Source organism: Peromyscus californicus, unplaced genomic scaffold (assembly GCF_007827085.1).
Source record: "Peromyscus californicus insignis strain IS unplaced genomic scaffold, ASM782708v3 Scaffold_7__1_contigs__length_154581171, whole genome shotgun sequence".
In the NCBI taxonomy this organism is placed as follows: Eukaryota; Metazoa; Chordata; class Mammalia; order Rodentia; family Cricetidae; genus Peromyscus; species Peromyscus californicus.
This window is the reverse complement of record NW_026294595.1, coordinates 48,565,549-48,578,588: the sequence shown is the minus strand read 5'-3', so window position 1 is coordinate 48,578,588 and position 13,040 is coordinate 48,565,549. Positions and strand designations below refer to the sequence as shown.

At 44.5% G+C, this 13,040-nt stretch overlaps 2 protein-coding genes across 2 annotated transcripts in view; one reads left to right on the top strand and one right to left on the bottom strand.

Moving 5' to 3' along the window:
* Positions 1 to 9,067, bottom strand: part of Hat1 (histone acetyltransferase 1) — a 55,945-nt gene extending 46,878 nt beyond the window's left edge. The window contains exons 1-2 of the mRNA XM_052726708.1: positions 8,772 to 9,067; positions 6,132 to 6,236 (exon numbers count right to left, since the gene is read on the bottom strand). Of these exons, the coding sequence (XP_052582668.1) occupies positions 6,132 to 6,236; positions 8,772 to 8,778 (112 nt within the window). The 5' untranslated portion in view covers positions 8,779 to 9,067. The remainder of the gene's footprint in view (positions 1 to 6,131; positions 6,237 to 8,771) is intronic.
* Slc25a12 (solute carrier family 25 member 12) overlaps positions 1 to 13,040 on the top strand; it is a 189,011-nt gene that overhangs the window by 65,203 nt on the left and 110,768 nt on the right. The window lies entirely within an intron of this gene.

Genomic DNA, 13,040 nt, shown 5'->3' with positions numbered 1-13,040 from the left:
TAGTTCTACTCTGTGATCAAATTATCTGCTTGCAACCGTCTCATAATTATTTTCCAAATCTCTTCAGGACCACAGGTTGGCATCACCTGATCCAATTCAGCCAATCAAATTAAGACTCTCCCCTGATACACGACAAGAGTACCCCCTCTTCAATGGACTCAGATCTATTCCCCCCACTGACAAAGACCCTCCTCTGCAACAAACAGCTATAACACCCCTGCTCTACATTTTCAATAGCCTCTCAGAATTAGGAATGATAGTTTCCTGCTAGAAGACTACATTTCCCAGCTTCCCTTGCAGACTATAAGTAATTTCCACCCCTATAACGGGCCACATCCGAGCTTCCTGTTGACATCTTGGCCATACACATGGGTAACAGTGTCTCCACAGCTGCCTTGTAATGATCTAACATTGGTCATGGTGTCTCTTCACAGCAATAGAAAAGAAACTAAGACAAAAGTTGGTACCAGGGACTGGGATACTTCTGTGACAGGCCTGACCATGTTGCTTGTTGGAAGAATGTGGCCCCTGGGACTTCGAACTAGGAAAGCGGTTGAAGGCTTTAGTAGGGCTAACTGGACCATCCCAGTGGAAGCACTGGAAGAGAGCAGTGCTGAGAGCAATGTGGACTATGCAGGCCCTGCTCAATAGTTTTCACGGGGACCAACATTAGCAACTTGGCGAGAGTCCATATTGGCAAAGAAACGTAGCTTCATTTTGCCATTTTCTTGAGAATCTGCCAGAGGCTAAATTGAAGTTTTTGGATTAATGGTAATGGCAGAGATTTCAAGACAGCCTAGCACTGGCTATGCCACATGGTTATTAGTGATGATTATACAGATCTACAATGAAAAAAAGAAAATAGGACAAAAAAAACGTACAGTTTGAGGAGAAAAAGAATAACAGGAAATTTTAATGTTGGAGCCAAATCTTGTGCTCAAAGAGACGAGAAAGATTTAAGGAGAAATAGAATAGAGGGAGTGGTGCCCTGTGGTAGTCTGAATACAACTGGCTTCCATAATCTCACAGGGAGTGGCACTGTTAGGAGGTGTGGCTTTGTTGGAGTGGGTATGGCCTTGTCGGAGGAAGTGTGTCACTGTAGGGACAGCTTTGAGGCTTCCTATGCTCAAGATACTTGTCCAGTGTCTCAGTGAACTTCCTGTTGCCTACAAGCCAAGATGTAGCCAGCACCACGTATGCCCTGCACACAGCCATGGTCCCCCACTATGATAATACTAAACTCCTGAAACTGTAAGCAAACCACCCCAATTAAATGCTTTCTTTATAAGAATTGTTATAGTCATTGTGTCTCTTTCCGGACAGAAACCCTAATTCATGCCCCAAGGGAAAGACCCCACCCAGCTAAGCTTCCAACATGTTATTCACAAAGGAAAGCACTAAGTCAAAGCTTATACAAACGTAGTTCAGGAGGGGGGCAGGTTCCAGACAGGTAGCAGAACAGCTTTAGTGAAGTGTTCTGGCTTCCTCAACAAAAATAAAGGAGCTGTGGAAAGAGGCTTCCTTCAAGGTTAAAGAATCCTGGGGTTGGGGATTTAGCTCAGTGGTAGGGTTAGATCCTCAGCTCCAAAAAAAAAAAAAGAATCCTACTGAGGCCCAGAAAGGTCATTGTGTGAAAGTTTGGATTGTGTTAAAGACCCCAAGATGTTGGAGACACAAGAGCCATGGAATATTTGCTAAGGAGGTTTGCATACAAGATGTGGAACCAGCCCCCAAAAAGGAATTTGTTGCAGTTAACAAAGCTGAAAAATATGGGAGATCTGAATTTGGAGTTTGCCCTGCTGGGTTTGTTTTTCTTTGGTCCAGTATTTCCTCACTATACCTACCCACCTCTCCCTTTGGTAAAGGATATTCTGGGACACTGTATGTTGAAAATATGTAATTTACTTTATGTATTTTAATTTTACAGGGGGCTACAGTTAAGACATTGCCTTTAGTCTAAAAAGAGACTTTGAACTTTGGGACTTTCTAGTGTTGATACTGTAAAGGACTATGGGGACTTCCAAAGTTAGACTGTAATGCATTTTGCATTATGATATGGCTACAAGCCTGTGAGGGCCAGGGAGTAGAATTTGGTGCTTTGAACAATAGTCCCCATGGGCTCATATATTTGAATGTTTGGTTCCCAGTTCAGGGACTGTTTACGAAGAATCAGTGTGACCTTGTTGGCTCTGGGGTTTCAAAACTTGTCTCTCTCTGACACTTGCTTGTGGATCAGATGTAAGCTTTCAGTTACTGCTCCAGCATCATGCTAACCTGCCTGCTAGCATGCTCCCCAACATGACGATCATGGACTAACACCATGAAACTGTAAGCAAGCCCCCAATTAAATTGCCTTCACAGCAATGGGTAACAACTAAGACACTACCTAAGGCAGACTAATTAACTGACAAATAGAGTCCTTTCCCCTCTTATATGCTCAAAGATATCAAATCTTGAAGTACCTCCTTTTCTCCCCAGTAATTTTTCCTATCTGATATTCTTTTTTTTTTTTTTTTGGTTTTTCGAGACAGGGTTTCTCTGTGTAGCTTTGCGCCTTTCCTGGAACTCGCTTGGTAGCCCAGGCTGGCCTTGAACTCACAGAGATCCACCTGGCTCTGCCTCCCGAGTGCTGGGATTAAAGGCGTGAGCCACCACCGCCCCGCCCTATCTGATATTCTTGACATCAACATATGAACACAGTGTTAGCCCTCCCTCCCTCTTTTAAAATCTTATCCCACTAGAGACATGGCCCAGTGGTTAAAAGTACTTATTGTTCTTGAGCAGTTTGGCTCTAGCACCCACATCAGGCTGCTTACAACTGCTTATAAATCCAGCCCCAGAGTCCCACACCCTCCTCTGGCCACCATGTGCTCAGACACAGATGCATAGATACCCATGAATAAAAATAAAGGTCTTTTAAAATTATCTTACAGCTGATCGGTAGTGGCACACACCTTTAATCCCAGCAGAGGCAGTTGGATCTCTGTGAGTTCAAGCTCAGACTGATCTACAGAGTGAATTCCAAGACAGCCAAGGATACAAAGAAAAAGCCCGTCTCAAAAACAAAACCAAAACAACAAAAAAAATTATCTTCTGATAAGATTAGTATCTGATAAAGTGGAAGTCAATATAAAGCAAGATGAGGAGCTAAAGAGAGGTTATGCCCTTATTACCAGAGAAATACTTTATAACAAAGAGTTATAAATTCATGGATAGGGATGTAGTTCAATTGGTAGACTGCCTAGCATGCACGAAGCCCTGGGTTTGATTCCACAGACTCTTGACTTGGCATCACACACCTATAATCCCACCACTGAAGAGGTGGAGAAAAGAGTTAGTAATTCAAGGTCATCTTGACTACATATAAGTCTGAGGCCAGACTAGGCCAAATAAAACCCATCTCAAAAACAAAATAAATTTAAAAAGTCAATTCATTAACAAGACACAAGTGTCAACCTAAGGATTATAAGAATAGTGGTTCTCGGGCTGGAGAGATGGCTCAGAGGTTAAGAGCACTAACTTCTTCCAGAGGTCCTGATTCAATTCCCTGCACCCACATGGTGGCTTACAACCATCTGTAATGAGATCTGGCACCCTCTTCTGTATACATAATAAATAAAAAAATCTTTAAAAAAAAAAAAAACAATAGTGGTTCTCAACCTTCCTAATGCTGCAATCCTTTAATACAGTTACAATAATACAGTTAATACCAAAACATTATTTTTAAAAAATATTTTAAAATTTATTTAATTTTATTTTATGTGCATTGGTATGAGGGTGTCAGATCCTTAAAACTAGAGTTACAGTTGTGAGCTGCCATGTGGGTACTGGGAATTGAACCTGGGTCCTCTGGAAAAACAGCCAGCTCTTAACCACTGAGCCATCTCTCTAGCACCATAAAATTATTTTCATTGCTACTTTATAACTGTAATTTTGCTACTGTGATGAACCATAGTGTAAATACCTAATATGCAGGGTATCTGATATTCAACCCCTGTGAAAGGGTCGTTCAATCCCCAAAGGAGCTGTGACCCACAGGTTGAGAACTACTGGACTAGAGGCTGTGTAGCTCAGTGATAGGAATACAAATTATCAAGAGATTAACATGGGGCTGAAGAGAAGGCTCAGCAGCTAAGAGTATTTGTTGCTCTTGCAGAGGACCTAGGTTAAGTTCCCAGCACCCACATGCTGGACCTAGGTTAGGTTCCCAGCTCACAACCATCTATTTCAGGAGATCTGACCCTCTCTTCTGATCTCCAAGGGCACCAGGCACACATGTAATGCACAATAGGGCTCTTTGGAGAAATGTTAATTCCAGGACTATGAAGACCTGAATTTGGATTCTAGAGCCCTCAAAACAAGTCAAGTGTGGTCTCACATGTACCTGTAACTCAAGTGTTGTGGAGAATGGAGACAGGAAGATAACTGGGCTTGCCAGCTGCCAGCCTAGCAAGAAAAAAATGAAAGCTCCATGCATAGGGAGAGATCCTGCCTCAAAGGAATAAGTTGGAGAGCGATAAGGGTAGAACACTCAATAAATATCCTGCATGTGCATCCACAGACACACATGTGCACATGCTACAAACACATATAGAGTTCTGATCACACCCTACTACACATATGAAGACAGCAATAAACATTAACAAAATCAAAATCAACGCTGACAAGGATATGGAAAAATTGGAACTTTGTTCACTATTTGTAGTATGTAAAATGTATGTAGTATGTAAAATATCGATAATAGTATGGCATGGCAGTTCCTTTAAAAATCACAAATTTAGCTGGACTACTATAGTGGCACACACCTTTAATCTCAGCACTCTGAGTTCGAGGCCACCCTGATCTACTAAGTGAGTTCCAGGACAGAGAAACCCTGTCTCAAAAAAAAAAAAAAAAAAAAAAAAAAAAAGAAGGAAAACAAAACAACAAAAAACAACCTCCCCCCAAAAGGAACAGCAAGTAGCAATTACTAAGTATTTTCTACATGTCAAGAGTATTTGCATTGAACTTCATAACTAAAGTTGAATACTATTAACTACATTTTAGAGAGGAGGAAACTAAGGTATGGAAAGCAATGTAATCAGGATTCACAAATGTTTATTTTTTTCTACTTAAGCACACAATTTTAGTAAACTTAATTTTGCCACCAACTAATTTTGAAACATTTCTACTGTGCACAAAAAGAAATTCTATGCCTACCCTCTTCTTACATTTAGCCTGGGGTAATGATTCTCTACTGTCAGTCTTTATGGATGTCTTTTCTGAACGTTTCATACATTATGGTGACTTTTCCTGGCTTCTCTTATTTGGCATGTTCTGAAGTTTCTCCACATTGTGGCAGGTTTCGGGACTCCACTTTTTTTTACTGTCAGACAGTATTCCATTGAATAGTCAGAGCATACTTCATCTGTTTACCAACTGGTGTTTTATCTGAGTTGTTTACACCACTTGGCTACTGTGAATAATACACCTACTGAGTACTCATGTGTGTTTAGATGAACAGCATCTTCACTTCTCTTGAACAGACACCTAATAGAACTGCTGACTCATACATGTAATTTATGCTTATTTGTTTTTTAAAACCAAGCTAAAGTTATTATCTTATTTGAGATACTTACCACTAATATATGAACTTTTCCCCACATCCTCACCAACACCTGCTATTGGCTATCTTTTTTTTTTTTCTTTAAATTGTGCTCTATCTGCATGTATCCCTGCACACCAGAAGAGGGCATCAGATCTCACTACAGATGGTTGTGAGCCACCATGTGGTTGCTGGGAATTGAACTCGGGACCTCAGGAAGAGTAGCCAGTGCTCTTAACCTCTGAGCCATCTCTCCAGCCCCATCTATCATTTTCAAAAGCAAGAAAGTAAATATTATTAAGAAGCTGAGATTACATGTACCTGTGAATTTTTGTCACAGTATCTTTCCCATGTGTTAAACTGTCATCTTCCATCTACCCATTGCACGGCCTAACTCAAGACTGCATAAAACCTAAACGTTCACACATGCAGGAAATACCAGTTGCGTAATTATTCTTAACATAAAATTTTATTTCAAATTTTAAAAGGCTATGTTATATACACATTCAGTTGCATACATTAAATCATTCTGAAATTACATACGTACCTAATTTCAGTTCAATCGCTGTGTTGGTATTACATTTGTACTCAGCCAATTTCTTCTCCACCGCACTCTTGTATTCTACCAGAAATTTCTCCATTGCACCAAATCCTAGAAGAGGTTTTGAAAAGTTGGTTGAAAGTGATTTAAAAACCTACAAGCAGGATTTTTATTTGAAGTGCTCTAAGGATAAGATGGAAAACATGGTACAACAGTACATATCACTCTCCACGAACCCTGCAGTAAGTATACTGCATATGAATGCCTCATAAAACAGAAAACAAAACCACTTTTGAGCCAGGCCTTTAATTCCATCATGCAGAAGGCTAAGACAGACCTGAGCTAGAGGCCAGTGTACCCTGCATAATGATGACCTATTTCAAGAAATCTCTATGTTACAGAAATTACTTTTAAGTATGTAGTACATCAGCCCCATTTCTCCTTCAATAACTCAAGCTAAGGAAGAGGCTTAATTGAAGGGCACCAAAGGAGGAAGTGGTGGGGCTCAAATTTGAATTTTGATGTAATTCTCATTGTACAGTAACTCTTTTATGATACCAGGGTACTTCAATACCCCACTTAACAGATTCATCTGGTAGAACAGTCCTGTCTTAAACACGTGCAAACCTGAAACTACATAGTTTGTTAATCCAGCCTATCTATGAAAGTGGAGTGTTTAACATGTAGTGATACAATGTGAAGACACTAGGGGAAAATGCCACAAGAAGCTACTCAGCACTTCAAAAGATAGGTAACTGTAAAAAAGAAAATACATCAAAACAGTTCAACAGCAATTTAAACTTCTGTTTGTTCGTTTTTTTGAGACAGGGTTTCTCTGTGTAGCCCTGGCTGTCCTGGAACTCACTCTGAAGACCAGGCTGGCCTTAAACTCACAGAAGTCGCCGGGCGGTGGTGGCGCACGCCTTTAATCCCAGCACTCGGGAGGCAGAGCCAGGCGGATCTCTGTGAGTTCGAGGCCAGCCTGGGCTACCGAGCGAGTTCCAGGAGAGGCGCAAAGCTACACAGAGAAACCCTGTCTCGAAAAACCAAAAAAAAAAAAAAACACCTCACAGAAGTCCTCCTGTCTCTGCCTCCCAAGGGCTGGGATTAAAGGTGTGCATCACTGCCCAAACCCTCTGACTATTCTGATCGAAGACTAGGGAATGAGTCTCAGGAGGTGAGACAGTTGGACACGGGGCACAGTGCTGAGGAGGAGGGGGTTGGGTGACATACTCTCTCCAGCCCCTCTTTGACAGTTTTCTAACTATACATTCCTAGAGATGGAATTAAATAACGGAGCTAAGGCTGGGTTTGCAGCACAGGGAGAATGTGTGTCTATTACATCTGAGGCTTAGTGCCTTCCCCAGCACTTCAAAAACAATACCTTTCATTGTTTTTAATTTTATGCATTTGGATATTTTGTCTGAATGAGTTTATGTACCACATGCATGCAGAGCCCATGGTGGCCAGTAAAGGGCATCAGATCACCTGGAACTGGAGTTAAAAACAATTGTAAGCCACCGAGTGGGTGCTGGGAATCAAACATGGATCCTCTGGAAGAGCAGCCAGTGCTCTTAACCACTGAGCCATGTCTTCAGCTCACAATACCCTAATTTTTAAAAGTAAGTGGCAAGCACCTACAGTCATCAAAGGCAAGACTTCCCAACTTCGTGGCTGGGGCATGCCATATTTAAAATATTCAACCTGGGACTGAGGATGTAGCTTGCTTGGGAGAGTGCTTGCCTGGCATACATGAGGCCCTGGGTTCAACTCCCCATCACACAAAACAAAACAGTGAACCTAACCAGCAAATAGGAATCATTTAGGGCATCCTAAAATCATCTCAATGTAATATAATACGTTGTGTGAACCAATTCGTGGTTTGTCTGTATTTTTATTTTTCGCTGAGCTAAGGATTGACCCTGTGGCATCATGGATACTAGATAGGCACTTTACTACTGAGCTACACTCTCATCCTTATAAATATACGTCTTAAACACTGAAGACTAGAAGACTCGAATGAATGAACCAGAACACGAGACCACTACTACATACAGTACTACATACAGTACGGCAGTCCCACTCGAAGAGAGAAGTTAGGCAGCGCAAAAGCGTCTTTCTCAAAGGACATCTAAAAACGATCTCAGGAATCCTGAAGGGTCACAGGGCTAGAGTGTGCCCTGCACCAGGTCAGAGAAGCACTGCGCTCGCACAGAAGTTATTTGACCGGGAAAGGAGGGCAGGGCCCTGGAGGATGGGGGGTCGGGGAGGGCGGGAACTGGACCCTGTGGACTCCATCAGGACCGCAGTGGGCAGAGTGAAACGGAGAAAACAGGCCCCGAGGCATACCGCGCTTCACCAGACGAAATCGCCCGCTCCGCCCGGGTTCGCCGACCCCCCCCCCCCCCGGCCGAGCCCGGTGGCCCACGGGAGGCGCGGAGCGCAAACACTGGGGGCGGCGGCGGCGCCGAGCGCGGCCCACGGGGAGCCAGCCTCCGACGCTCGCCGCCTCGCGGCACGCAGTGGCCTTCTGGAACTTAGGCTAGAGCTCGAAAGTTCCAGGCGGCCACTGTCACAGCCGCCCCCGACGTTCTTCTCCAGCACCACCCGCCTCCTCCCCTTGCTAAACTTTTCCCGGGAACTTACCCGCCATTTCCGAGCTGTGAGCGCCCGCGGCTGAGGAAGGACAAATCAACCCGCGCGCTCCCGGGCCGGAAGTGACCGCACTGGCTGACGCATTTCCCCCGCCCAGTCCCGGGGCGGCACGAGCCAATGAGAGGAGGAAGTCCGCGGCGCGCGGCGGCGGAAGTGCCCCAGGAGGCGGGGCTAGGACCGTGAGAAGGCGCGAGCGGTTGCCTAGCCACCGCGAGTGCGGACGTCGCCGCTGCTGGTCTTCGGCGCCCCAGGGCTGCTGCTGCTGCTCGCTGGCGGCTGGAGACTTTCTTGGGAATTAACGTTAATTCTCAGACAGCTTAAGGAGGTTTTCCCCTCGCCCTCCTAGAGGTTGAAAATCCTTCCCTTTGACCGAGCGCATGTTTTTATGTGGAGGTTTCATTCCGCCCAAGTTTTAAACTTTTTACTTGTTTCTACTTTTGCCATAACTCATTTAAAATCGTTTTCTCTATGTATTTTATTCGTATTTTGGAGCTGGGTATCCGACTCAGAGTCATGCTTATGCTGGGCAAAACGCTTTGCCACTGGCCTATTATAAGCTCCCTTATGATTTCAATATGATAAACAGTGTCCTATTAAAGAACAGTGTCCTATTAAAACGGTGGTGGCACATGTTTTTAATCCCAGCACTCGGGAGGCAGAGGCAGGCAGATTTCTGTAAATTCGAGGCCAGCCTGGTCTACAGGGCGAGTTCCAGAACAGCCAAGGCTACACAGAGAAACCCTGTCTCAAAAACAAAAGATTTATTACCTTGGCTTAAACGGTACAGTTGGAGAGGTTATCTTACTGCAAAGGCCAAGAACCTGGTAGTTGTTCAGTCCACAAAGATAGGAGCCGCAGCAGTCCCAATCTGCCCCTGGAGACCTGAGGGATTCCAGGAGAGCTGCTGGGTTCTCTGCCTATGGAAGAAGCTGATTCTAACATAAACTGAGGAATCAGCAGAGCACCAACAGGATAGATGAACTTCCCGGCAAGAGTGAAGGTTGAGGAGGCAAAACAGCGAAGCTTTCCTACTTCCTTTTATCTGGGCCACTACCAAGAGGTGCTGCCCACAGTTAGGGTGGGTCTTCCCACAACTAGAGCACCATGGTGAGCTTCTCCCCGCCCCAGCCTCTACTGGTCCTGAGTTTCACTTTCTGTTTGGGTCTCAGATCCAGTTTCAGTTTCTGATAAGGCAGATGGGGGAGATAATGCACACCAGGCATGAGTCAGCATTGACAGCGCCAGCCAATCATAAGCGTATTAACGTGGCTGCTGCTCGCTTGACCAGCCATGCTTAGGATGACTTAATCCCCTCCTGCTTGTCTATAAAAGGAGCCTGTGAGCCTCTTTCCGCTGTGTGGGGCCTTGGGATCAAACTCTGGTTGTCAGGCGTGGCAGCAGGTACCTGCTGAGCCATTTTAGGATCCTGTCTCCCTTTCTGATCTGTCATTATGTAGCACTGACTTCATCTTCCTATCTGGACATTATGGCTGTAATCTTGTATATAATTGAGAGTTTAAGAAAAAGGATCGCAGTATTCTCTCTCCTCCGTAAATATATAATCCATATATATGTATATACCCAAGTCTTTCTTCCCAGGTGATTTTAGGTTGTGCCAAGTTGACAGTTAAAACTAACCATCACGCTGGGCGGTGGTGGCACACGCCTTTAATCCCAGCACTTGGGAGGCAGAGGCAGGCGAATCTTTGTGAGTTCGAGGCCAGCCTGGTCTAGAGAGCGAGATCCAGGAAAGGCGCAAAGCTGCACAGAGAAACCCTGTCTCGAAAAACCTAAAAAAAAAAAAAAAAAAAACTAACCATCACACTTGGTAAGATAGTCTAGAATTAATATGTTCTCTAGTCTTAGACATTAAGAAAATATAGCCGTAGTGATGGATTATGCCTAAACTCATCGCACTTGGGAGTATGAGGCAGGAATATCACTCATCAGTTTGAGGTCAGGCTGGGCTACAGATTGAGGAGATTGTGCCAGAAGAGGAGGAGGAGGAGGAAAGGGCAAAAGGGAGGAAGAGAATGAGGACCAAAGCGTATCGGGGCAAAGTGGCATATACCTGTAACCCTGCACTTGGAAGGTAGAGGCAGGAACTCAGGTCATTCTTGGCCACAGAAGCTTGAGGCCAGCTGGGCTGTGTGAGGTCCTGTCTTTAAAAAACAGAGAGACCCGGGCAGTGGTGGCTCACGCCTTTAATCCCAGCACTCGGGAGGCAGAGACAGGCGGATCTCTGTGAGTTCAAGGCCAGCCTGGACTACCAAGTGAGTTCCAGGAAAGGCGCAAAGCTACACAGAGAAACCCTGTCTCGAAAAACCAAAAAAAAAAAAAAAAAACCCAGAGAGAATCCTAGCACTCGGGAGGCAGAGGCAGGTGGATCCCTGTGAGTTTGAGGCCAGCCTGGTCTACACAGTGAGTTCCAGGACAGCCAGGGCTGTTTCACAGAGAAAGCCTGTCTGAGAGAGAGAGAGGGGGGGGGGGGGAGAGAAAGAGAGAGAGAGAGAGAGAGAGAGAGAGAGAGAGAGAGAGAGAGAGAGAGAGAGAGAGAGAGAGAGAGAGAGAGAGAGAGAGAGAGAGAGAGAGAGAGAGAGAGAGAGAGAGAAAGGAGAGAGAGAAAGGAGAGAGAGAAAAGAGAGAAAGCAAGCCAGGTGTGGCACATGCCTTTAACCCCAGCACTCAGGCAGAGGCAAGTGGATCTCTGAGTTCCAGGACAGAGAGTTCCAGGACAGCCAGCGCTACACAGAGAAACCCTGTCTTGAAAAACCAAAAAAGAAAGAGAGGTGGGCAAGGAAGGAAGGGAGAGGAAGAGAGTCAGCCCAAGGAAGGGAAATTGCCAAGTTTATCCTCAGTTTTCTGCAGTCTCTGGAAGAACCCAATTCTCCAGATACTCAGCTATGTAGAGATGCACTTCCTGAATATGAAGATCAGAAAAGGTAGAGAGGACACTGCGATCCTTTTTCTTTTTTTTTTTTGGTTTTTTCGAGACAGGGTTTCTCTGTGTAGCTTTGCGCCTTTCCTGGAACTCACTTGGTAGTCCAGGCTGGCCTCGAACTCACAGAGATCCGCCTGGCTCTGCCTCCCGAGTGCTGGGATTAAAGGCGTGCGCCACCACCGCCCGGCGTGCGATCCTTTTTCTTAAACTCTCAATTATATACAAGATTACAGCCATAATGTCCAGATAGGAAGATGAAGTCAGTGCTACATAATGACAGATCAGAAAGGGAGACAGGATCCTAAAATGGCTCAGCAGGTGAAGGTACCTGCTGCCACGCCTGACAACCAGAGTTTGATCCCAAGGCCCCACACAGCGGAAAGAGGGAACCCACTCCTCTAAGGTGTCCTCTGACCTCTTTTTTTTTTTTTTTTCCGAGACAGGGTTTCTCTGTGTAGCTTTGGAGCCTGTCCTGGAACTCACTCTGTAGCCCAGCTCTGCCTCTGCCTCCCGAGTGCTGGGATTAAAGGCATGCGCCACCACCTCCCGACGTCCTCTGACTCTTTACACACACACACACACACACACACACACACACACACACACACACACACACACAGAAATAAATAATTTTATTTTAAAAATTAAAAAGGAAAAGCAATCTTTAAAATATTTTTTCAAAATAACAAAATGTATCATTTTCCAGATCCTGGGACAAGGTAATATATTGGTAATTATTAATATTAATGTCATTAATTATTAGTAGTATATTAATAACTATGTATATTTACCTTGTCCTAAAGAGGATTTGGGAATGTGATTGGTAAAACTGCAGAATGCATTTCTACAAAAGGCCTGTGCCCTTCTGCTGTATGTGAGCAAGGCACTGGGCAGTTCAGTGTTCAGTGACCTATGAGTCCAGTTCTACTACTATTTCCTGGTTGACCTTGTCTCCTTTATGGAGTTAATTATACCTTCCCAGACATCAAACTGAGTTCTTTGGAAAATCAAATGGATATTTACAGACGAGCCTTGTAAACTCTGACATGCTATGTAAATATGAACTGATAACATGATAGCGTTGAGTCTAGTAAAACATCTTTTTGTGTGTATATGTATGGTGTTTGTGTGTATGTGTGTTTGTGGGGGGCATGCATGTGCTGTGGCTCACATGTAGAGATCAGAGAACAACTTTGGATATTATTCCTTGCTTTCCACCTTATTTTGAGATAGGGCCCATCGCTCTGTCTCTGTCTCTGTCTCTGTCATACTCCTCCCATACCTCGTGCATGAAGTTAGCTCTCCATACCTCCCATTTC